The 24,124-nt window shown below is 42.4% G+C and overlaps 2 protein-coding genes across 2 annotated transcripts in view; one reads left to right on the top strand and one right to left on the bottom strand.

The window, feature by feature from the left end:
* Nucleotides 1-8,532: 8,532 nt before the first annotated feature.
* Nucleotides 8,533-24,124, top strand: part of Ero1a (endoplasmic reticulum oxidoreductase 1 alpha) — a 50,185-nt gene continuing 34,593 nt past the window's right edge. Inside the window, exon 1 of the mRNA XM_041633938.1 lies at nucleotides 8,533-8,744. Within this exon, the coding sequence (XP_041489872.1) occupies nucleotides 8,631-8,744 (114 nt within the window). The 5' untranslated portion in view covers nucleotides 8,533-8,630. The remainder of the gene's footprint in view (nucleotides 8,745-24,124) is intronic.
* On the bottom strand, nucleotides 14,606-15,014 carry LOC121434948 (60S ribosomal protein L35a). The gene has a single exon (XM_041633939.1). The coding sequence runs from the start codon at nucleotides 14,971-14,973 to the stop codon at nucleotides 14,641-14,643; it is 333 nt and encodes a 110-aa protein (XP_041489873.1). The 5' UTR covers nucleotides 14,974-15,014; the 3' UTR covers nucleotides 14,606-14,640.

The raw sequence follows: 24,124 nt of genomic DNA, 5'->3' as shown, positions 1-24,124 counted from the left end.
TTTTCTTAATGTGTGAAGCCCCTCTTCACCTTTTTAAATGGTATAATTATTAGAAATCTTTCGTTTTAAAAGAGAGAGGTATTAGAAATGAAGCTGGAAGTAGGTGGTGTCAGATCTTGGGGACCTTTGTCATGCTGAGAGCATTGCTAGTTTTAAAGTAATTGTGTGATCCGATTTACCTTTCGCAATGGAGTTACAGGTAATGTGAGCCAATCGATGTGGATGTATGGAACCAAATGGGGTCCTCTGCAAGAGCAATATGCACGCATAACTGTGAAACCATCTCTTTGGTTCCAAGTTTGGGGATTTTTATGTCTGTTACATGCTTAGCTTCTTCTGTTTGTTTTGTCTGGAGGCAGGGCTAGCTCCAGAGATGGATAAAGGGTTGAGTAGGATGAGGGGAGTGGGAAAAGAGTAAGTGCTCTCTTAAGCTGAACCCTGCAGGTGTTCTGGGTGGAGCTTAACAGTGTCTCCACAAATCCATTTTTGTTTGGTTCAGAATTTTTCATCTTTTCCCTGGACCATTCCGAATCAGTAGTCTTTGAGTCTGTAGCCACTCCTGACTGCACAGTCTGGCTTTGAGATGTTCTCTGAATGAACCTGAATGGCTCTACATACTGAAGAAGCTGGTTGTTGGAGCCCAAGTTTGCCATCATTTTCCCTACATCCATACCTCTTTGTAAATTTTTCCCTGTTAATTTTAATCGTATTTGTGTTCTCACCCTCATGAAAAATTATTGTTGTCCTCTAATGGCCTGCAATTGGCTTCTTGTCTTCTCAGCTTACAACATTTCCTCAAATTTGTTTTTGGGGTTTTTTTAGATGTTATAATTATGAATGAATAAAATAGCAAGTTTTTTTTAATATTTTTTTGAGCTCTACATTTTTCTCTGATCCCCTCCCTGCTTCTCCCCTCCCTCCATCAACCCTCCCACAAGGTCCCCTTGCTCCCAATTTACTCAGGAGATCTTGTCTTTTTCTACTTCCCATGTAGATTAGATTTATGTAAGTCTCTCTTAGTGTTCTCATTGTTGTCTAAGTAGTCTGGGATTGTGGTTTGTAGGCTGGCTTTCTTTGCTTTATGTTTAAAAATCACTTATGAGTGAGTATATGTGATAATTGTCTTTCTTTGTCTGGGTTACCTCACTCAAAATAATGTTTTCTAGTTCCATCCATTTTCCTGCAAGATTCAAGATGTCGTTATTTTTTTCTGCTGTGTAGCACTCCATTGTGTAAATGTACCACATTTTCCTTATCCATTCTTCGATTGAGGGGCATTTAGGTTGTTTCCAAGTTCTGGCTATGACAAACAAAGCTGCTATGAACATAGATGAGCACATATCATTGTGGCACAATTGAGCATCCTTTGGATATATATTCAAAAGTGGTATTACTGGGTCTTGAGGAAGGTTGTTTCCTAACTTTCTGAGAAATTGCCACACTGACATCTAAAGAGGTTGTACCAGCTTGCATTCCCACCAGCAATGCAGAAGTATTCCCTTTTCCCCACAACCTCTCCAGCATAAGTTGTCATCAGTGTTTTTGATCTTGGCCATTCTTACAGGTGTAAGATGGAATCTCAGAGTTGTTTTGATTTGCATTTCTCTGATGACTAAGGATGTCATTTTAGATTCCTCTGTTGAGAGTTCTCTGTTTAGGTCTGTACTCCATTTTTTATTAGATTATTTGTTCTTTTGTTGACCAATGTCTTGAGTTCTTTGTATATTTTGGAGATCAGCCCTCTGTCTGATGTGGGGTTAGTGAAGATCTTCTCCCATTCTATATGTTATCATTTTGTCTTGTTGACTGTGTCCTTTGCTTTACAGAAGCTTTCAGTTTCCGGAGGTCCCATTTATTAATTATTTCTGTTAGTGTCTGTGCTGCTGGGGTTCTATTTAGGAAGTGGTTCCCTGTGCCAATGTGTTCAAGTGTACTTCCTACTTTCTCTTCTATAAGGTTTAGTGTGGCTGGCTTTATATTGAGGTCTTTGATCGATTTGGACTTGAGTTTTGTGCATGGTGATAGATATGGGTCTATTTTCATCCGTCTACATGTTGATATCCAGTTATGCCATATGTTAAGTATGATTTCTTTTTTCCATTTGATATTTTTTGCTTCTTTATCAAAGATCATGTGTTCAAAGATGTGTGGATTGATATCGGGTCTTCTATTTGGTTCCATTTGTCCTCCTGTCTGTTCTTATGCCAGTACCAGGCTGTTTTCAGTACGGTAGCTTTGTAGTAGAGTTTGAAGTCAGGGATTGTGATGCCTCTAGAAGTTCTTTTTTTTTTTTTTTTTTTGGTTTTTCGAGACAGGGTTTCTGTGTGTCTTTGGAGCCTGTCCTGGAACTAGCTCTGTAGACCAGGCTGGTCTCGAACTCACAGAGATCCGCCTGCCTCTGCCTCCCGAGTGCTGGGATTAAAGCCACCATCGCCCAGCGTAGAAGTTCTTTTATTGCATAGGATTGTTTTGGCTATCCTGGGTTTTTTTTTGCTTTTCCTTATGAAGTTGAATACCATTCTTTCAAGGTCTTTGAAGAATTTTTCTGGGATTTTGATGATTATTGCTTTGAATCTGTAGATTGCTTTTGGTAAGATTGCCATTTTTACTATATTAATTCTGCATACCCAAGAGCATGGCTCCCAGGGACTGCATTTGCTCCTGGCTTCCCAGTGGAGCTTGTTTGCTCTCTGTCCTAGGTAGCTGGTTCTCTTCCACTCCAGTTCCAGTGGAGATAGCTGACTCTGAGTCAGGTCACTGGCTAAATCCTGGTCAGCCAGTGTCCTGGGGACTGAGTTGGCTTCCGGGACTGGATTTCCTCCAGGCTTCTGCTTCAGGTGGAGCTTGTTTCCTCAGGCCCTCTCTCTCCTAGGTAGCTCATTCAGAGCCACTCCTGTGGAATTTCTAATCTGTTTTTTTAAACAACACATTGTCCTGTGATAGCTTAAGCTGTCATTACCCTTTTAGATTTGTTATTTGGTCAGTTTACTTGTACAGTCAGCAATCCACCCTGGAGTCACCTTGTGAAACACACACTCTCCTGAGCAAGAAGGGCTGAGGAAGCTAAAAATAGCCAGTCAAGATCTCTACCTTTTTTTTTTGAAAATTTATTTATTTACTTATTATGTATACAATATTCTGTTTGTGTATATGCCTGCAGGCCAGAAGAGGGCACCAGACCTCATTACAGATGGTTGTGAGCCACCATGTGGTTGCTGGGAATTGAACTCAGGACCTTTGGAAGAGCAGGCAATGCTCTTAACCACTGAACCATCTCTCCAGCCCCCAAGATCTCTACCTTTTGATGAATGCAGAAAACCTATACATCAACAGGTGTATTTCATCCCATATAGTAAGGACAATTATGGGAGCATAGGACAGAAGAAAAATGACAAGTCTGGAAACTCATTTCAAGTGAGAAAAGATGTAAAACTTGAGACAAGGCATGGGGGGGACTGTTAACAATACATCATTTTAAAGAGAAATGCAGGAAACAAAGCTGGAGATCATAAGGGACCTTGAATGTCAGGTTAAGAGGCTCGAGCTTAACTTTCCAAATGGTGCATTGGAAAACTTACAATTGTAATTTGACAAACTAGCCTTGGGTGAAGAAATTTTTTTTGTATGTGTGAGGAAATAAAGTAGGTAAGAAAGAATAAGGACAGGCCAGGGGTGGTGCTGCACGTCTTTAATCCCAGCACTTGTGAGTTCAGGGCCAGTCTGGTCTACAAGAGCTAGTTCCAGGACAGGATCCAAAGCTACAGAGAAACCCTGTTTCAGGAAAAATAAATAAATAAATAGAAGGAAAAGAAAAAAAAAAAAGACTGCTTTTAAAAAAGAAAGAAAAGGAAAAAAACAGTAAGGACCAGAGCTCAGTTCTTCCTCATGAAAGTAGAGAAGGAAATTTGAAGATGCATGAAGAGAACAGACACGGCATATCAAAAGGATGTGAAAGATAAACAGAGAGAAGCCCAAAGCATCTTTCTGCTTTCCAGATGACTGGCCACAAACGTTCTCGTCCAATAGACCACTGAATTGTAAAGCTAAAGGGTGAGATCTGAGCTAGAAATATATGCTTGGGAGTCTGCAGTGTAGAGAGAGCATTTAGAACTATGGGACTAAGCAATTTCATTGAAGAGAGTGCACTGATACTAAAAGATAGATGGGATCCTAAGGAGTGGTCCCATCTTAAAGGTGGACTGTGGGAATGATCATGAAGTTATAATTAGACAGTATCAGGAAGGTACGGGGAGAGCAGAGTGCGATGGCCTGTTACCCTAGCACTTGGCAGGCTGGGGAAGAAGGATGGTAGAGTCTAGCCTGAGCTGTGTGGTGGGACAGACAAAGGAGAGGAAGTCATGAAGAAAAGCATTTCCTACAATGTACATTGAGCCAGGCGGTGGTGGCACGTGCCATTAATTCCAGCACTGGGGAGGCAGAGGCAGGTGGATCTCTTTGAGTTCAAGGCCAGCCTGGTCTACAGAGTGAATTCCAGGACAGCCAGGGCTACACAGAGAAACCCTGACTGGAAAAAACAACAGCAACAACAACAACAACAACAACAAAAACCCAAAGCCAAACCAAAAGCAAAAAAACATGATCCCTTGAATTTGAAGAGAGAGGAATCAGGACTGTAAAATGCAGCGTATATTTCCTGGAAAACTGTCACTGGGTTCAGTGATAATGTCACTTAATGAGGCATAGCAGGACTGGTAACCTGGAAACCACAGTGGGGGTGGAGACAGGAATGGGAAATTAAGAAGTGAAGTCAGACCATAATCCACAGCTTGCTTGTTCAGGAACTTTACGTAAAGACAGCTTAACTGCCTGTGCCTTCCCACTCGGAGAGTTCTAATCATATGGCAAGGAAGGCCTGACAATATGACATTTGACTTCAGGAAAGATTAGATAAAAGAGTCTTGTCATGTGGTACCAAGTCTTTAAGGTTTTGCTTAGTCATTCTTCCTTGACTATATCATTTACTTTCATTTCTTTCTTCTTGTGTGTTTAATGCTGGAAATGATTTAGGCACTGAATTTCCTGTAGATGCCTTCCTATTCCCTTTTGAAAGACTGGCTCAAGCCACTTCTTGCTTTGCTCATTAAAAAAAATAATAGCTGTTATTTACATAGCAATCAGGATTCCATCAAGAAATGCTGTGTGCATTAAAAAAACAAAGCAACAAAACAAGAAATACTGTGTGTATTAAGTCTGTCATGCTGTTGTTCTAGTGGTAGAATAACAAAGATGTGATCTTGTTTCCCCTCCCCAAAACATAATGTTGTTGAACAAAGTTGTAACAGATGGGGGGAGCTGAGGTTCCAGAATCAAAGACTGAACTTTGCATTCTGTGGCACTTGGGAATTTTTACTGGAAGACTAGCTAGTTATTTCATGGGTTCTCACACACTCGACATGAGTGCCCAGGAAGGCACTGAAGAAGCAAACACACTCAAAAGACTAATTGGAAGGTTCTTGGGTAGCTTCAGTGATATTCAACGGCACACAAGAGGAAGCTGACACTATTAACTCACACCCGGCTCACAGGCTCTTGCATCAGTGTAAGGTCTTAGGCTGTATCATGCTTGCTTCCAAAACCTTGCCCTCTCCTTACTCAGTACTCCTCCTTTCTTACCTTGTCTCTCATTTTTGATGGCTGATACTTGGTCATAAGAAAGCTATTCATTCAAAACAGAAAAGACTCGGAGTCTCTGGTATGTTTGAGACAGAGGACATGCTTAAGGGGTTCAAGTGTCTGCAATTCCATGGTAGAAATATGAAAAAGAAAATGTTATCCAAGATGTCACACAAAAGTCAACCATGAAGAGTGCAGGTATCTCTTCAGTATAGAACTTTCAACGCTCGGATGTATACACAGAAGTAGGATATTTACACAAATGATCACATTCGGAATTCCATGTTTAGTCTTACATAGCCCAGCTGGATCCAAACTCACAATGATCCTCCTGCTTCGGTCTTTCTTCTCTTTTTCCTCCTTCCTTTTTTCCTTTCCCTTCTCTTTTCTTTTCTTTTTTTAGAGAGGGGTCTCGCTGTGTAGCTCTGGCTTTTCTGGAACTATGTAGCCCGGTCTGGTCCTGAACTCAGAGATCCACCTACCTCTACTGGAATTAAAAGAATTAAATACCAGTATGGCTGACTTTATTAGCCATTTTTTGTTGCTTGCTTGGGACTTTTTTAAATTGTGTGTGTTTTCTGGTGTTGGCGGGGTGGGATGGGGTGGGCTGGACTCGGGGGTGGGAGTGGGGTGGTTCTAGTCAGGGTTTCTGTGTGTAACAGCCCTAGCTGTTCTGGAACTCACTCTGTAGACCAGGCTAGCCTTGGATTAAAGGTATGGCTGAGCCTGGGATTCTTAACATAGATTAGGCTGACCCTAAACTTGTGTTGGGACTATATTTTGGGCCACTCATCTTTTTGATAATATTCCAAGAGGTATGAGTAGGCACCTCATTGCGGCTCTAATTTACACTTCCCTGATGGTTAGTGGTGTTGAAGACCTTCACACAGACTTCTTTTCTACAGGACCCAGCCTTTGGGAAAAGGCCTGCTCAGCTCCTTTCCCATATTATTGTACTTGTTATGGAGTTGAGTCCTTTATATTCCCATACTTATTTAAGCATTACACATAGTAGCTAGGAGCAGTATAGTGTCCATTAGTGGATGAACACACATGTAGTTCACACGTGTGTATGTCCCCACAGAGGCTGTGCAGGCGTATAAAGAAGGGGATACTGGGACACAGCTGCAACACAGCTGTAGCCAGAGATCACCATGCTAAGTGGAATGAGGCAAGTGCAGATGGAGAAGAACTGTGTGGTCTCACTGTGTGAAATTTTAAAATCTGATCTCATGGCATTTGTAGGAAAGTGGTACCCAGAGGCTGGTGGGGATCGAGGAAGGCTGGGGAAAGGAGAGTTGGTCTAAAGGTACAAAGTTACAGCTAGAATTTGGAAGCATTATGTGGAGACTGCAGTTTATATACCATGTATTTTGAGGGTACGAACAGATTTTTTTTCAAACATTCTCATAAGAAAATCTGTCGAGGTGATGGATATATTCATTTGACTGATTCTTCCTACAAGGTGCATATAGATCGAAAACATCATATTGTACCCCATTAATATACATGTTTATTAATGAATTAAAAATAAAATTGAAAAGTTGCTTGTAATGGCACCAGCCTTTAATCTCTGCACTAGGGAAGCAGAAATAGGTTGATCTCTGTGTGATTGAGGCCAGACTGGTCTATACAGCAAGTTTCAGTTCAGTCAGGACTACACAGTGAGACTCTTTATCAAAATAAAAAGCACCCCCCCCCCAAGCAAACAAAGTAACAAAGAATGAAAAGATGACCTTGTCATTTCCATGGGTGTCCTCCATACACAGGGGCTGGGCCTTATGCATCTTTTACCTCCAAAGTCAAGCTTAGCTCTGCAAATTATATTGAATTGAAACTTACTTGGAATCTGAAACTGTGTGAAAAGGACACCAGGTAAACCGCCTTAAAAACGGAGAATGCGTCCGGGGTGGTGGTGCACTCAGAGCTCGAAGCAGCCTGAGTTCAAGGTCAGCCTGGTGTTTAGAGTGAATTGCAGGACAGACTTCAAGAAAAACAACAAAGCAAACAAACAAAGACCAAAGGGGGGGGGGAATGTGCTCTGACTCTAGAAAAGGTAAGTATGAGTTGTATTATACATATAATTCCAGATAAGCAAGGAGGCCATTCTATCTTAGTATGTGTACAAGACATGCTATAGGTGCAGGGTTTCCACTGCCTGGCTCCTGTCCTTGCTAACACTGGCTGTTCCCATTTCCACTAGGAAAAGAAAGGGTGGTCTGTACCTTGCTGTGGTTGTGAATGTGCATAGTTCACAGAAAACACACTATTTTATGAATAAATCTGAAGTTGAGTACACGTTGGGCTAACATCGTCCCTCTACTGTCTTAATAAAAATATTTACCATCTATTTATTTATTTATTTATTTATTTATTTATTTATAATAAGGTCTAACTCTATAGCCCTGGCAGTTTCCTTAGTATGTAGCTCAAGTTGTCTTCGAAATTGAGCATTCCTCCTGCTGCAGCTTCTGGAGTGCTGGGATTATAGGTGTAAAACCACGACGGTCATTCTGAAACCAATTTCACCTGTTCCCTATTTGGCACAGCCACTAGAAAGTTCTAAATCGTTTGTGCAGCTGTGCCCTCCAAGCTGAACTCCAACATCCTTTTGGCTTTAGGCAGCCGGAGCACGGTGGACACGTAAACCCAGGCTCGATTTCCTCGTAGTGACAAGGGGCTGTGTCGGGCAGGACAGCGACGACGGGGAGCAGTGGCTCTGGGGAGGCCCCGAACCCGGAAGGACAGCATCTCCGCGCGGGTGGAGCTTGCAGGCCAGGTGTCCCGTAGGCGAGTGCGTGAGCGGGGCGAGCAGGAAGGCAGGCGCCCGAGGCTCGCGTGGGCAGAGGCGCGCGCCGCCGCACGTCCGCAGGGGAGGCGGGAGCGCGGAGGGCGGAGCGAGGGACGGGGCGGGGCGGGGCCGGGCGCGGGCTTCTTCTGCGGGCGCGCGGCCTGCGCCCCGGAGCCGGGGACGTAGGCGCAGGCTGAGGGCGGCGATGGGCCGCGGCTGGGGCTTACTCGTCGGCCTCTTGGGTGCTTTGTGGTTGCTGCGTTCGGGCCACGGCGAGGAGCGGCGACCGGAGACGGCGGCGCAGCGCTGCTTCTGCCAGGTGAGGCGCGCGCGGCCTGCCCACGGGCTTGCGCATCCCCGGGCGCGGGCGATCCCGGTGCGCGGCCCGGACTGCGTTCGCGGTCGCCCGGGCTGCGGTACCCTGCGATGGGCGTGGGCTCCTGGCCAGCTTGTCACGCAGTGTCCCAGTGTCCTGCTGTGGCCTCTCCGCGGGGCGGAGTCGAGTTCACAAGATCTGGGGTTCTGAGTGCACCCGGTACCTGGACACCTCGTGCTCGTTGTGTCCTGGGCATCCCCTTCCTTCCCGCTCGGGACCGACTCGGGGGTGGGGGACCAGCTGTTCTCCTAGTCTTGCTGTCGTTGTCAAGAGGTTGAATGACCTTGTGTGGCCCTTTAGGTGCCCTGGTCCAACTGCCTTGTGTCTTTGCGGCCGTTGTTGTCCTTTGACTCCTCGGCCTGTGTTTGGTGCACTTTCTTCTTCCTGAAGCTTGTTCTGGCATCCTGACACTCCCTTAGCGGTTTGAATCCTAGGCAGGCCCCATCTTCAGTTTAATTATGAGCGGTGATTATTTATTTCTATGGGAGATGTGAGCAAAACATTAAAATAATTTTTTCTTTTTTGTAGTGTAGCCTGTTAATTTTGTATGAGGCCATTTAGGTAAGACGTATTGGACTGACCCTGAATGTCGTTTTGCTGTCTTCAGAAAACGCCAGCAGGTAGCTTGGAAACATAAGAAGAACCTGGAATCAATCGGTGTGTTAGTCTCTAAGTGGTGTGTTAGTCTCTAAGTGCGTTCTTGTAAAGTCTGGAAGAACTCTTGAGTATTAGTGGTCCCCCGCCTTTCTTCTATTTAAAACTATATCTGTCATTCTATTATTGAGTTTCTTGATAGGTAAATTGTATTGCTATCCAGGTTTTCAAAACCACATCTCGTGCTGGCCTGTTCGCTTTCTTACTCCTCTTGTTTGTTACTGCTCTTTACAATGTTTAAAATATTGGCTTGCTTAATTTGAGTGTATTGTACGGGTGGGTGTTTGCATAGCAAGGAGCTCTCCATCCACCACGTGGGATCTACCTCAGCCCTCAGGATTGGTAACAAATGATTTTAACCCGTTGATCCATTACTCTTTAAAGTCACCTTTTGGTGGACTTGGAAATTACATTTGTAAAACATGGAGGGATAAACAGGCAAAGCATTCTTGGGTCTTACTATTTATGACCAGAAATAACGTGCATGCTGGATGTGATACTATAATGTTGGAATCACAGTTGACGTTCAGAGGGAGAGGGCGGGGTCATCTCTTTCCCCACTTTAAGTTTTTTCTTTTCTTTTCTTTCTTTTCTTTTTTTTTTTGGTTTTTCGAGACAGGGTTTCTCTGTGGTTTTGGAGCCTGTCCTGGAACTAGCTCTTGTAGACCAGGCTGGTCTCGGACTCACAGAGATCTGCCTGCTTCTGCCTCCCGAGTGCTGGGATTAAAGGAGTGCGCCACCACCCACTGGCTCCCCACTTTAAGTTTTGGATTTGGTTGTTTTAAGTAATTTGGGAGCCGAGGTGAGTTGTTGGGGGAAGTTCCTTGGATCACAAATTTCGTGTATACAAAGTTTCAACTTCTAAACACGAGACAGGAACAAGCAACTTGTAACTATCAGTGTTGAGGAAAGATACTAGGTGTTAAACTCAAGTGTGTTCTCCGTGTTTGGATAATGGTATAAAAATACCATTTGGCTCTACAACTTTTGTTCCACACTCAACCTTTTTAGAGATCTCCTTAAAATTAAGAAATTTTAAATTATTTTTGCATTTTTCTTGAATAGTTAAATTTTTTTGGTTGTTGTTTCATTATCGTCAGGTTTGTTTTTTATTTATTCATTTGTTTATTTTGATCCGGGGTCTCTTGTTCTGGAAATCATTATGTAGACCAGGCTGACCTCGAACTCCTAGATGACCGCCTCTGCCTCCCAAGTGCTGGGATTAAAGGTGAGGGTCACAATACCTGGCTCTTATTTATTTTTATTTACCATATTTGTGTGTTTACCTGTTTGTGCACCATGCACATGTGGTGCCTGAGGAGACTGGAAGAGGCTGTTGGATCCCATGGAACTAGACTGTGAACCACCATGTAGGTTCTGGGACCTACTCAGATCCTATGGAAGAGCAGTCCTTGCTCTTAATCACTGAGCTAGCTATCTCTTCAGCCCCCAATAATTTCAGATTAAAATACTCCCTAATACCAAAAAGAAATCTGTTAAGTCAGTTTCTTTAAAGGAAGAGTCAGCTGAATAATAGGAAACTAGCCTGGTTCCTTGGTGCTTGCGTGTAATATCTGCCCTCAGCCTGGGGCAGGCTGAGCTACCTCCAAAATATGGCCTAGCTAATGGCAGAAATAGTCAGAATGGTTTTAGGTGTTTTTTTTCCCTTCCTGCTGTCAGTCTCTCTTACCACTTCTGCCTCAGGTTACCACATCACCACCCTTGTTTGCACGAGTATCTGGATTGTAGTTGGGGTTGGGCTCACAGGCTCTCTCTGATGAGTCAGCAGTATGTAGCTGTTTGACCTTAGACAGTCATTGCCTGGGGGGGGAGGGGAGTTACTGAAGGTCTGCAAGCAATAAGATTAACTTTGATAAGCATTCAACAGGACACAGGTCAGTAAGTACTGAGTTAAAAATGGTTTTCAAACCTGGTATTTGATTGGTGCTTCAGCAAATGTTAGGGAGATTTCAGCGTGTCTTAGGGTTTGTATTGCAGTGAAGAGACACCATGACCACAGTAACTCTTATGAAGGAAAACATTTGAGTGCCTTACAGTTTCACAGGTTCAGTCCTTTATCCTCATGGTGGGAAATGGTAGCCTGCGGGATGTAGGATGTAGCTACTCAGGGAGCACATCCTACATCTTGATCCACAGGCAACAGGATGTGAACTTGGACACTGAGCATGGCTTGATCATGTGAGACCTCAAAGCCCACCTCCACAGTGACACACTTTCTTCAACAAGGCCACGCCTACTCCAACAAAGCCATACTTGCTAATATGAACTTATAGGGGCCACTCTTTATGAGTTTATAGGGGCCAGTTCATTCAGACTACCACAGCATAAGATGTAAAAGTATCGTTTAGTTCAGCCAGCTATTTTTTTTTGTTGTTGTTTGCAGAGATGTGTCTTTGGGCTTGGTCAGTTACTACATACATCTGTTGATTAGAAGTCCTTTTAAAATGCCTTTCACTGTATTTTGTAAGTTCTCTCTCTCTCTCTCTCTTCTTTGGATGGAGTTTCACTGTGTAATCCTGGCAGTACGAGAACTCATTCTGTGAACCAGTCTGGCCTCAAACTCACAGATCTGCCTGCCTCTGCCTCCAGTGTGCTGGAATTAAAGGCCGCCACCACCCAGCATTTTGTAAGTTCTTTAAAATTTTAGCTTTATTTTATTTTAACTATTTGAGTGTTTTGCTTGCATGTATGTGCAGCATGTGAGTGCCAGGAGCCGCTGGCGGTCAGAAGAGGGTGTTGGATGCCCTGGAACTGGAATTAGGTGACCCATGTGGTTGCTGGGAACTGAACACAGGTCCTCTGCAAGAGCAGCTACTGAGACATTTCCCCAACCCTTGTAAACTCTTTTCAGAATAGTGTTTTATTGTTTACTGTTCATTATTCAAAATGATTATTTGAGACTTGTAAATCTTTCTTATATACAACCACTTGCTTTTTCATTATCCCATTAAAATAGTAATTAGTAATACCAATTTATGTAGTAAGTTTGCTCTTATCACCATTTGAGTAAATAGTCCTTCTTTGAACCAAATAGTATTTGTTATCATAGACATAGACTTAGATGAAAGGAAACCCTTCCAGTTTGTTATTTTTATTTTTTGACAGAATAAGTGAATGTAACAAAACTTTAGGCACAATTTGTGGAGTCTATCTTAAAGATGTAATATCAGAAGAAATACTAAAGGCAGTTATGGAGAAAGTATGACCTTATTTTGTTGCACTTAGTTGAAAATTAGTGTGCATTCCTTTCCACTGAAGCTGTTTTATTGTTGTTGAATCTGATGAGCAGTAGTGAGGCTCAGCTGCCTGTGTGTGGTTGGCCTATCTTGGGCTCCCTCAAGAGGGACACTCAGCCCCCTGAGCGAGGTAGCTCTGCCTCAGGCTGCTGCAGGAAGGGCACTTAGACACAAATGACAGCTCCACAAACATTTTTTTTTTTTCATTTGGAGTACATTGTAGATAAACTCTCCAAACATGTGCACCTGTAGATTTAACCTGTCAAGTGTCCTGTATATCGGTTTTAAAAATAGCTTTAAAAGCCAGGCAGTGGTGGTGCATGCTTTTAAGCCCAGCACTTAGGAGGCAGAGGCAGGTGGGTCTCTGTGAGTTCAAGGCCAGCTTGGTCTACAGAGCCAGTTTCGGACAGACTCCAAACTACAGAGAAACCCTGTCTTGAAAAACCAACAAAACAAAACAAAAGAGCCTTGTTCATTAGGCCAAGTTGCTGCTCCATGGAGAAGTGCCTTGATGGGTGGACAGAAACCCAGTATTAAATACTCATCAGATGGTCTTATAGGTTATACTAAAGAGGTGGCCGTTACCTCTAAGTGCCTGCTGCACCCGTGGCTTTTCTGAATAAAGTATATGGAAGAAATATTTGTAGGATGATTGCTATCCTTTGAGTCACTTCATAATGTGATGGCTTTTCTTTTTTTTTTTTAATTAAAAAAAAGATTTGCATGCAGTATGTCTGTGAACCATATACATGCCTGTGGAGGTCAGACAAGGGCATTGGATCCCCTGGAATTGGAGTTACGGTCTTTTTATTTATTTATTTATTTATTTATTTATTTATTTAAGATTTCTGCCTCCTCCCCTCTACCGCCTCCCACATCCCTTCCCCTCCCCCAATCAATTCCCCCTCCCTCATCAGCAAGAAGAGCAGTCCGGGTTCCCTGCCTTCCAGGTCTAGTAAGGTGAGCATCCAAACTGCCTAGGTTCCTACAAAGCCAGTACGTGCAGTAGGATCAAAACCCAGTGTCCTTGTTCTTGACTTCTCAGCAGTCCTCATTGTCCGCTATGTTCAGCGAGTCTGGTTTTATCCCATGCTTTTTCAGACCCAGTCCAGCTGGCCTTGTTGAGTTCCCGATAGATCATATGGTCTTGAGCCACCATGTGGACTCTGGGAATTGAACCCTGGAACTCTACAAGAACAACAAGAGCTTTTAACTGCTGAGTCATTTCCCCAGCCCCATACTGTGAACTTTATTTTTTATTTTTATTTTTTTTTTTTGGTTTTTTTCGAGACAGGGTTTCTCTGTAGCTTTGGAGCCTCCTGGAACTCCCTTTGTAGACCAGGCTGGCCTCGAACTCACAGAGATCCGCCTGCCTCTGCCTCCCGAGTGCTGGGATTAAAGGCGTGCGCCACCACCGCCCGGGTTTTTCACTGTAAACTTTAATAAGACTGAGACGTAGGCAGAGATCGCTCTCGATACCCTGTCCCTTGCTATCTGACATCAGTTTTCTAGTATGTCGGATCTTTTGATTTCCATCACCCCAGTCCTTCACCTCCCGTCACAGTCTTTCTATTTCTAGTCGAGCCCCTTTCTCTCTCCTTTCATATATTCCACAGGCGAGACTGTGCAAGCCTTTCCTTTACTTCACTGCACACATGCACACATCTTCCAGGGCTGCCCAGGTTAAATGGCAGGATTTCCTTTTAAAGCTGAGTGCGTACGTGGCATCATTTGCTCTCTGTTTATCTTGGTTGGGAATTGAGAGATACAACATACAACACGAGACGTATGGTTAGTAGTGCATTCAGGAGTTTTGTTACAGCTATACCTGTCATGGGACAGGTGGGTAATTACGTGAAAAGATGGATATTTTTTTTTTTTTTTTACAAGAGCACAAATCCACTTTTATTTATTTACTTTTCATTGGTTTAAATCCGAGATGGGTACAGCATCACACGGATTCTGTGTCCAATGGCTTTTGCAGGAAGGTTGCTTCGGAATTTGGCCCGGACCATGCCACTGTTTCCATGGGCCCGAGTTACTTTCCCCCAGATCACTCTGGTTTTGTTTGGTTTGCCTCCAGGTGTCACTGTTTTGTTCTTTGCTTTATACACATAAGCGCATCTCTTGCCCAAGTAGAATTCAGTTTCATCTCGGGCATAAACGCCTTCAATTTTAAGGAGAGCCGTGTGCTCTCTCTGGTTCCGGAGACCTCGCTTATAGCCAGCAAAAGTGGCCTTGCACCACAGCCTTCCAGACATACTGTCCTTTAGAAGTCCTGTTCCCAGCAGGCCTCCACAGGCCAGATGGATATGTTAATTTGCCCTGTTATAGCAACCATTTTACTATATATAACAACATCATGCTAAATATTTTAAGATATGCAATAAGATTTATTTTTTATTTTTTTTAAATATTTATTTATTATGCATACAATATTCTGTCTCTGTGTATGTCTGCAGGCCAGAAGAGGGCACCAGACCTCATTACAGATGGTTGTGAGCCACCATGTGGTTACCGACAATTGAACTCAGGACCTTTGGAAGAGCAGGCAATGCTCTTAACCACTGAGCCATCTCTCCAGCCCCAATAAGATTTATTTTAAATAAGATTTATTTTTCAATTTTCCAATAAGATTTATTTTAAAAGTTTGTACCCTTTTAAAAATCTCTTTTCTTCTTTCTCTCTCTCTCTCTGTGTATGAGTGTGGTGTGTGTGTGTGTGTGTGTTTGTGTGTGTGTGTATGAGTGTATGCTGTGCCCTTGAACACCAGAGGAGGGCATTAGATTCCTTGGAGCCGGAGGTGCGGGTGTTTGTGGGCTGCCTCACAAACCAACAGGTACTAGGATCTGAACTCTGGTTCTTATGATAGAGCAGCAGTACTTTTAATGGTCGAGCCATCTCTTTCCAGCCCCTCATGTTCTTCTTCTTCTTCTGTCACAAAACACAATAAAATTAAGTATTCCTAGTTCTTTGACAAATAAGTCTATTTTGAATGCACACATTTATTTATTGATAGATAATAGGGCATATTCCAGGAGCTGTCTTATTACACCTATACACTGAGATAGTATCTTCAAGCTAATGATCGTATCTATCCTCACACAGCTAGCTGCATGTATGGCGAGAATACTTAAGATCTATTCTCTTAGCAAATATGCACTATTATTACCTATGGTCACTATGGTGTTCATTCAGACTCCAGGGCTTACTTATCTTGTATTTTCTCCTATCTTCCATTTCTAGCCTTTGTACCCTTGGCTGTTGTAAGAGGCCACTGTTTTTCCCGGCTGCACAGACCCGAAATAATCATACAGAAACTGTATTAAATTACTGCTTGGCAGCCAGGCGGTGGTGGCGCACGCCTTTAATCCCAGCACTCGGGAGGCAGAGGCAGGCGGATCTCTGTGAGTTCGAGACCAGCCTGGTCTACAAGAGCTAGTTCCAGGACAGGCTCCAAAACCACAGAGAAACCCTGTCTCGAAAAACCAAAAAAAAAAAAAAAATTACTGCTTGGCCCATTAGCTCTAATCTCTTATTGGCTAACTCTTACTTCTTAATTTAACCCATTTCTAGTAATCTGTGTATCGCTACATTGTTGTGGCTTGCTGGCAAGATTTCTGACCAGCTTAGATCTCACCAGTGAGGGAGGTCATGAAGTATGTTTTTATATCTAGTTTATTTTGCTTAGTACAGTATCTTCAAGATTCATCCAGGTTGCCACAAAGGACAGAGTAGTAGTCATTGTGTAGTGTTTGTGTCATGTTATCTACTCTGTGTGGCCCTGGCTGTCCTGGCACTCACTCTGTAGACCAGGCTGGCCTCAAACTCATGAAAATATGCCTGCCTCTGCCTCCCAAGTGCTGGGATTAAAGGCATGAGCCACCACCATCCGGCTAAATTATCTACTCTTACCTTGTCAGACACTTAGATGCTTTTGTGTCTTGAATACTGTGTGATGCAGGGAGCACAGGTGTGGAGATGTCTCGTTGAGCCAGTGGTTTTATTTCTTTTTTGTGTGTGTCCAGAAGTCAGATTGCTAGATCAGTGATAGCTGTTTTTAGTTTCTTGGGGAGCATCCACATTGGTTTCCATCGTGTCTGGAGGTTCACATGCCCAGCAGTGGTGTGTAAACAGCTTTCCTGTTTTAGTACATGCTCACCAGGAGGCATGTCTTCGGAAGTATTTTATTTGTTGATGCTATTGTAAATGGAATTGATTTAATTTTTGTATCCTGGACTTTATTTAATATTTTTTTTTAAATTTATTTATTTATTTATTAAAGATTTCTGTCTCTTCCCCGCCACCGCCTCCCATTTCCCTCCCCCTCCCCCAATTAAGTCCCCCCCCCCAGCCCGAAAAGCAATCAGGGTTCCCTGTCCTGTGGGAAGTCCAAGGAACCCCCACCTCCATCCAGGTCTAGTAAGTTGAGCATCCAAACTGCCTAGGCTCCCACAAAGCCAGTGCGTGCAGTAGGATCAGAAACCCATTGCCATTGTTCTTGAGTTATCAGTAGTCCTCATTGTCCGTTATGTTCAGAGAGTCCGGTTTTATCCCAGGCTTTTCCAGACCCAGGCCAGCTGGCCTTGGTGAGTTCCCAGTAGAACATCCCCATTGTCTCAGTGTGTGGGTGCACCCCTCGCGGTCCTGAGTTCCTTGCTCGTGCTCTCTCTCCTTCTGCTCCTGATTTGGACCTTGAGATTTCAGTCCTGTGCTCCAGTGTGGGTCTCTGTCTCTGTCTCCTTTCATCGCTTACTGAAGGTTAATATTCAGGAGGATGCCTATATGTTTTTCTTTGGGTTCTCCTTATTTAGCTTCTCTAGGATCACTAATTATAGGCTCAATGTCCTTGGTTTATGGCTAGAAACCAAATATGAGTGAGTACATCCCATGTTCCTCTTTTTGGGTCTGGCTTACCTCACTCAGGATAGTGTTTTCTATTTCCATCCATTTGCATGCAAAATTCAAGAAGTCCTTGTTTTTTATTGCTGAGTAGTACTCTAATATGTATATATTCCATACTTTCTTCATCCATTCTTCCATTGAAGGGCGTCTAGGTTGTTTCCAGGTTCTGGCTATCACAAACAATGCTGCTATGAACATCGTAGAGCATATACTTTTGTTGTATGATAAGGCCTCTCTTGGGTATATTCCCAAGAGTGGTATTGCTGGGTTCAGGGGTAAGTTGATCCCGAATTTCCTGAGAAACCACCATACTGCTTTCCAAAGTAGTTGCACAAGTTTGCATTCCCACCAGCAATGGATGAGTGTACCCCTTTCTCCACAACCTCTCCAACACAGGCTATCATTGGTGTTTTTGATTTTAGCCATTCTGACAGGTGTAAGATGGTATCTTAAAGTTGTCTTGATTTGCATTTCCCTGATCGCTAAGGAAGTTGAGCATGACCTTAATTGTCTGTTGGCCATTTGAACTTCTTCTGTTGAGAATTCTCTGTTCAGCTCAAAGCCCCATTTTATAATTGGGTTGGTTAGCCTTTTACGGTCTAGTTTCTTGAGATCTTTATATATTTTGGAGATCAGACCTTTGTCAGTTGCGGGGTTGGTGAAGATCTTCTCCCAGTTAGTGGGTTGCCTTTGTGTCTTAGCGACAGTGTCCTTTGCTTTACAGAAGCTTCTCAGTCTCAGGAGGTCCCATTTATTCAATGAGGTCCTTAATGTCTGTGCTGCTGGGGTTATACGTAAGAAGTGGTCTCCTCTGCCCATGTGTTATAGAGTACTTCCCACTTTCTCTTCTATCAGGTTCAGTGTGTTCAGACTGATATTGAGGTCTTTAATCCATTTGGACTTGAGTTTTGTGCATGGTGATAGATATGGATCTATTTTCATTCTTCTACAGGTTGACATCCAGTTTTGCCAGCTCAATTTGTTGAAGATGCTCTCTTTTTTCCATTGTATACTTTTAGCTCCTTTATCAAAGATCAGGTGTTCATAGGTTTGTTGGTTAATGTCAGGGTCTTCTATTCGATTCCATTGGTCGACTTCTCTGTTTTTATGCCAATACCAAGCTGTTTTCAATACTATAGCTCTGTAGTAGAGTTTGAAGTCAGGGATGGTAATGCCTCCAGACGCTCCTTTGTTGTATAAGATTGTTTTGGCTATCCTGGGTTTTTTGTTTTTCCATATAAAGTTGATTATTGTCTTCTCCAGATCTGTGAAGAATTTTGATGGGATTTTGATGGGGATTGCATTGAATCTATAGATTGCTTTTGGTAGAATTGCCATTTTTACTATGTTGATCCTCCCAATCCAGGAGCAAGGAAGATCTTTCCATTTTCTGGTATCCTCTTCAATTTCCTTCTTCAAAGACTTAAAGTTCTTGTCAAATAGATCTTTCACATCCTTGGTCAGAGTTACCCCAAGATATTTTATGCTATTTGTGGCTATCGTGAAAGGTGATGCTTCTCTAATTTCCCTCTCTGTTTCCTTATCCTTAGTGTATAGGAAGGCCACTGATTTTTTGGAGTTGATCTTGTATCCTGCCACATTACTAAAGGTGTTTATCAGCTGTAGGAGTACTTTGGTAGAGTTTTTGGGGTTGCTTATGTATACTATCATATCATCCGCAAATAACGAGAGTTTAACTTCTTCTTTTCCTATACGAATCCCCTTGATCCCTTTATGTTGTCTTATTGCTATTGCTAGAACTTCAAGCACTATATTGAAGAGGTATGGAGAGAGTGGACATCCTTGTCGTGTTCCTGATTTTAGTGGGATGGCTTTGAATTTCTCTCCATTTAATTTAATGTTAGCCGATGGCTTGCTGTAAATAGCTTTTATTATATTTAGGTATGACCCTTGTATCCCTAATCTCTCCAAGACTTTTATCATAAAGGGGTGTTGAATTTTGTCAAATGCTTTTTCAGCATCTAATGAAATGATCATATGGTTTTTTTCTTTCAGTTTATTTATATGCTGGATTACATTGATAGATTTGCGTATGTTGAACCAGCCCTGTATCTCTGGGATGAAGCCTACTTGATCATAATGGATAATTTTTCTAATGTGTTCTTGGATTCGGTTTGCCAGTATTTTATTGAGAATTTTTGCGTTGATATTCATGAGTGAGATAGGCCTGTAATTTTCTTTCTTGTTTGGGTCTTTGTGTGGTTTTGGTATCAGGGTAGCTGTAGCTTCATAAAAGGAATTTGGCAATGACTCTTCTGTTTCTATATTGTGAAATACATTAAGGAGTATAGGTATTAGCTCTTCTTGGAAGTTCTGATAGAATTCTGCATTGAAACCATCCGGTCCTGGGCTTTTTTTGGAAGGTAGATTTTTGATAATGGTTTCTAGTTCTTCGCGACTAACAGGTCTATTTAGATCGTTCACCTGGTTTTGGTTTAGCTTTGGTATGTGGCACTTATCTAAAAAAATGTCCATTTCTTTTGCATTTTCTAGTTTTGTGGCATACAGGCTTTTGTGGTAAGATCTAATGAGTCTCTGAATTTCCTCTGTGTCTGTGGTTATGTCCCCCTTTTCATATCTGATCTTATTTATTTGCGTGTTCTCTCTGTCGTTTAATTAGTTTGGATAGGGGTTTGTCGATCTTGTTGATTTTCTCCAAGAACCAACTTTTTGTTTCATTGATTCTTTGGACTGTTTTCTGCGTTTCTATTTTGTTGATTTCCGCCCTCAGTTTGATTATTTCCAGTCTTCTACTCCTCCTGGGCGTGTCTGCTTCTTTTTTTTTCTAAAGCTTTCAGGTGTGCTGTTAAGTCTCCGATGTATGCTTGCTGTGTTTTCTTTAAGTGGGCACTTAGTGCTATGAACTTTCCTCTTAGCACTGCTTTCATAGTGTCCCATAGGTTTGAGTATGTTGTCCCTTTATTTTCATTAAATTCAAGGAAGACTTTAATTTCTTTCTTGATTTCTTCCTTGACCCAGGTGTGGTTCAGTAGTTGACTGTTCAGTTTCCATGAGTTTGTCGGCTTTCTGGAGGTATGATTGTTGTTGAATTCTAACTTTAATCCGTGGTGATCTGATAAGACACAGGTGGACACTGATATTTTTTTGTATCTGTGGAGGTTTCCTTTGTTTCCGAGTATGTGGTCAATTTTCGAGAAGGTTCCATGGGCTGCAGAGAAGAAGGTATATTCTTTCCTATTTGGGTGGAATGTTCTATAGATGTCTGTTAAGTCCATTTGCTTCATTACCTCCAGTAGTTCTCTTACTTCTCTATTAGGTTTCTGTCTGATTGACCTGTCCATTGCTGAGAGAGGTGTATTGAAGTCTCCTACTACTAGTGTGTGTGGTTTGATGTCTGCCTTGAGTTTTAGTAATATTTCTTTTACATACGTGGGGCTTAAATATTCAGGATTGAGACGTCATCCTGACAAATTGTTCCTGTTATGAGTATAAAGTGTCCATTTCGATCTCTTCTGATTGATTTTAGTTTGAAGTCAGTTTAGTTAGAAATTAATATGGCCACACCTGCTTTTTTCTTAGGACCATTTGCTTGAAAGACCTTTTCCCAACCCTTTACTCTGAGTAGATGCCTGTCTTTGTGGTTGAGATGTGTTTCTTGCAAACAGCAGAATGTTGGATCCTGTTTTCGTATCCAATCTCTTAGCCTGTGCCTTTTTATAGGTGAATTGAGACCATTAATATTAAGTGATATTAATGACCAGTGGTTGTTTATGCCGGATATTCTTATTGTTTTTGGAAGTAGAATTTGTCTGTCTCCCTTCTTTGAGTTGTGCTAGTGAAGGGTCGCTAGATGCCCGAGTTATTGTAGGCAGTGTTGGCAATGTTGGATTCCTTGGGTTGCGGTTTTCCTTCTATTACTTTCTGTAGGGCTGGGTTCGTGGCTACGTATTGTTTAAATTTGTTCTTATCCTGGAATGTCTTGATTTCTCCATTTATAGTGAACGAAAGCTTGGCTGGGTGTAGTAGTCTGGGCTTGCATCCATGGTCTCTTAGCTTCTGCAGTACTTCTATCCAGGACCTTCTGGCTTTCATTGTTTCCATAGAGAAATCAGGTGTAAGTCTGATAGGTTTACCTTTATAAGTTACTTGGCCTTTTTCCTTTGCAGCTCTTAGTATTCTTTCTTTAACCTGTATATTTTGTGTTTTGATTATTATATGGCGAGGGGATGTTTTCCAGTCTGTTTGGTGTTCTGTATGCTTCTTGAATATTCAAAGGAATATCTTTCTTTATGTTGGGAAAGTTTTCTTCCATAATTTTGTTCAAAATATTTTCTGGGCCTTTGAGCTGTGACTCTTCTCCTTCTTCTATTCCTATTATTCTTAGATTTGGTCTTTTTATTGTGTCCCATAATTCCTGAATGTTTTGTGATGAGAATTTGTTGGCTTTGCAGTTTTCTTTGATCAGAGCGTTTATTTTCTCTATGGTGTCCTCAGAATCTGAGATTCTTTCTTCTATTTCTTGTATTCTATTGATTATGCTTGTTTCTGTAGGCTCTGCTCGTTGACCTAGATTTTCCATATCCAGCTGGTCCTCAGTTTGTGTTTTCTTCCTTGCTTCCATTTCAGTTTTCAATTCTTGAACTGTTTCCATTACCTGTTCTTTCTTGGTTTCCCAGGGTATTATGTACGTATTTACTCATTTCTTCAAATTTTTGGTTATACTTCTCATCCATTTCTATAAGGGCATTTTTCACATGTTGTTTAAGGGATTCTATTGCTTTCATAAAGTCAATTTTTTCCACTTCTTCTGTGTTAGGGTGTTGGAGACCTTCTGTTGTAAGATCATTGGGTTCTGGCGTTTTCATGTTGTTTTTCAGATTATTGGGTGAATTCGTTCCTTGGCGCCTGCCCATCTCCTCCTATCTGCTATCTAAGGGGTCTGTTAAAACTGGTTCAGGTTTCCCTGCTGGCTAGGGGCTCCTCTTACAAAATGCCCTTGCTCTGTTTCCTGGTTCCTGCCGGGGGCCAAGATACCTCTCACCCCTCAGAAGGGTCTTCAGGAATAGGACCCGGCTCCTCCTTTGCCAGGGACCTCCCCAACCGAAGGCCTACCTCTTTGGTTTAATTGTAGTGGGGCGATCTGTTCTCGGTGTTGCGCGCGGTCCCTGCTGCCTGCTTCTGCTGCTGGGATGGTTCCCGCCGCCAGCAGCCTGTGTCCTCTCTTGCCACTCCGGTCCCAGCCGGTTCCAGCCTGTCCCAGTTGGTCCCCGCCAGCTGCGCTGGGCGTCCTCCGGCTGCCTTCCGTTGCCCGGTGTTCTGGCCGCCTCTTATTGAATAATTTTAACTTTTTTGTGTGGTATATACTGCGTATCTGTATATGTTGCATACATATACATACACTGAATAAGATCTGAAAATGCCGATAATTTTAGTTTTCCCCTTTTAATTTGAATTCCTTCCTTCCTTCCTTCCTTCCTTTTCCTTAATTGACACACTTGCGAAAAGCTTTTCATAAAAATCAGGTACAAGAAATACAGTCTTAGCCTGTTGGCAGTGGTGCATGCCTTTAATCCCAGCAATTTGGAAGGTAGAGGCAGGCGGATGTCTGTGAGTTTGAGGCCAGCCTGGTCTACAAGAGCTAGTTCCAGGACAGGCTCCAAAGCTACAGAGAAACCCTGTCTTGGAAAACTAAAGAAAAACAAACAAGGGGACTGGAGAGATGGCTCAGTGGTTAAGAACACTGACTGCTCTTCCAGAGGACTGGAGTTCAATTCCCAGCCCCCACATGGCAGCTCACACTTGTCTGTAACTCCAAGATCTGACACCTTCACATAGACACGTACGCTGCTAAAACACCAATGCACATAAAATAAAAATAAATAAATTAAAAACAAAAAACACTAAACTAAATAAAAATAAAATACATTCTTACAGTACTTTGAGTCAGAACAAAATGAACTATGATTGGGCTAGACTTTCTTAGTATTGTGCACAAGACAACTAGGAAGTTTTTTGTTTTGTTTTGTTTTGTATTTCATTATGAATTAAAAAGTACCTTTCCCTGTAAGAATAAGCCCCTTACTGTTGCCCAACACAAAGTGGTCAGCCTTGGAACCATTTACATACCACTCACAAGGGTGGACTCACAGGTTCTGTTCATATATATTTGTGATTGCAAATGCATATATTTCCTTGGCTAGTGCATTTGACTTAATCAGCTATAGTCAGTGGAGAGAGTAACTGAGTGCTCCACCCCGTACCCCATGCTAGTTTTCCATGATCTGGTCCCATATTTCCAGTGGGACGATTGGAATAGTCCAGTGTTAGAAACTGTGAATTAGGCCTATATTTTCTTCCTCATTGAAGAAATGTGGGCTTCTTTGGAGAGGAATAGAACATTTAAGTAGAGCTGAGTTAATAGCGGTATTTAACATTTTTCAAGCATTTATTTTCTGTTTATTTATTTGCTTATTTATTTATTTAATGTGTATGAGTGCTCTGTCTGCATGTACACCTTTTTATGCC

The sequence above is a fragment of the Microtus oregoni genome, unplaced genomic scaffold, assembly GCF_018167655.1.
Source record: "Microtus oregoni isolate MIOR12 unplaced genomic scaffold, Mior012 000045F_ref0000178, whole genome shotgun sequence".
In the NCBI taxonomy this organism is placed as follows: domain Eukaryota; kingdom Metazoa; phylum Chordata; class Mammalia; order Rodentia; family Cricetidae; genus Microtus; species Microtus oregoni.
Note: the sequence above shows the minus strand (reverse complement) of the source record. Positions and strands in the feature narration are given on the sequence as shown.

Excerpts from the sequence above, each read along its gene's own strand:
- LOC121434948 (XM_041633939.1), bottom strand. The coding sequence starts at position 14,973 with ATGTCTGGAAGGCTGTGGTGCAAGGCCACTTTTGCTGGCTATAAGCGA.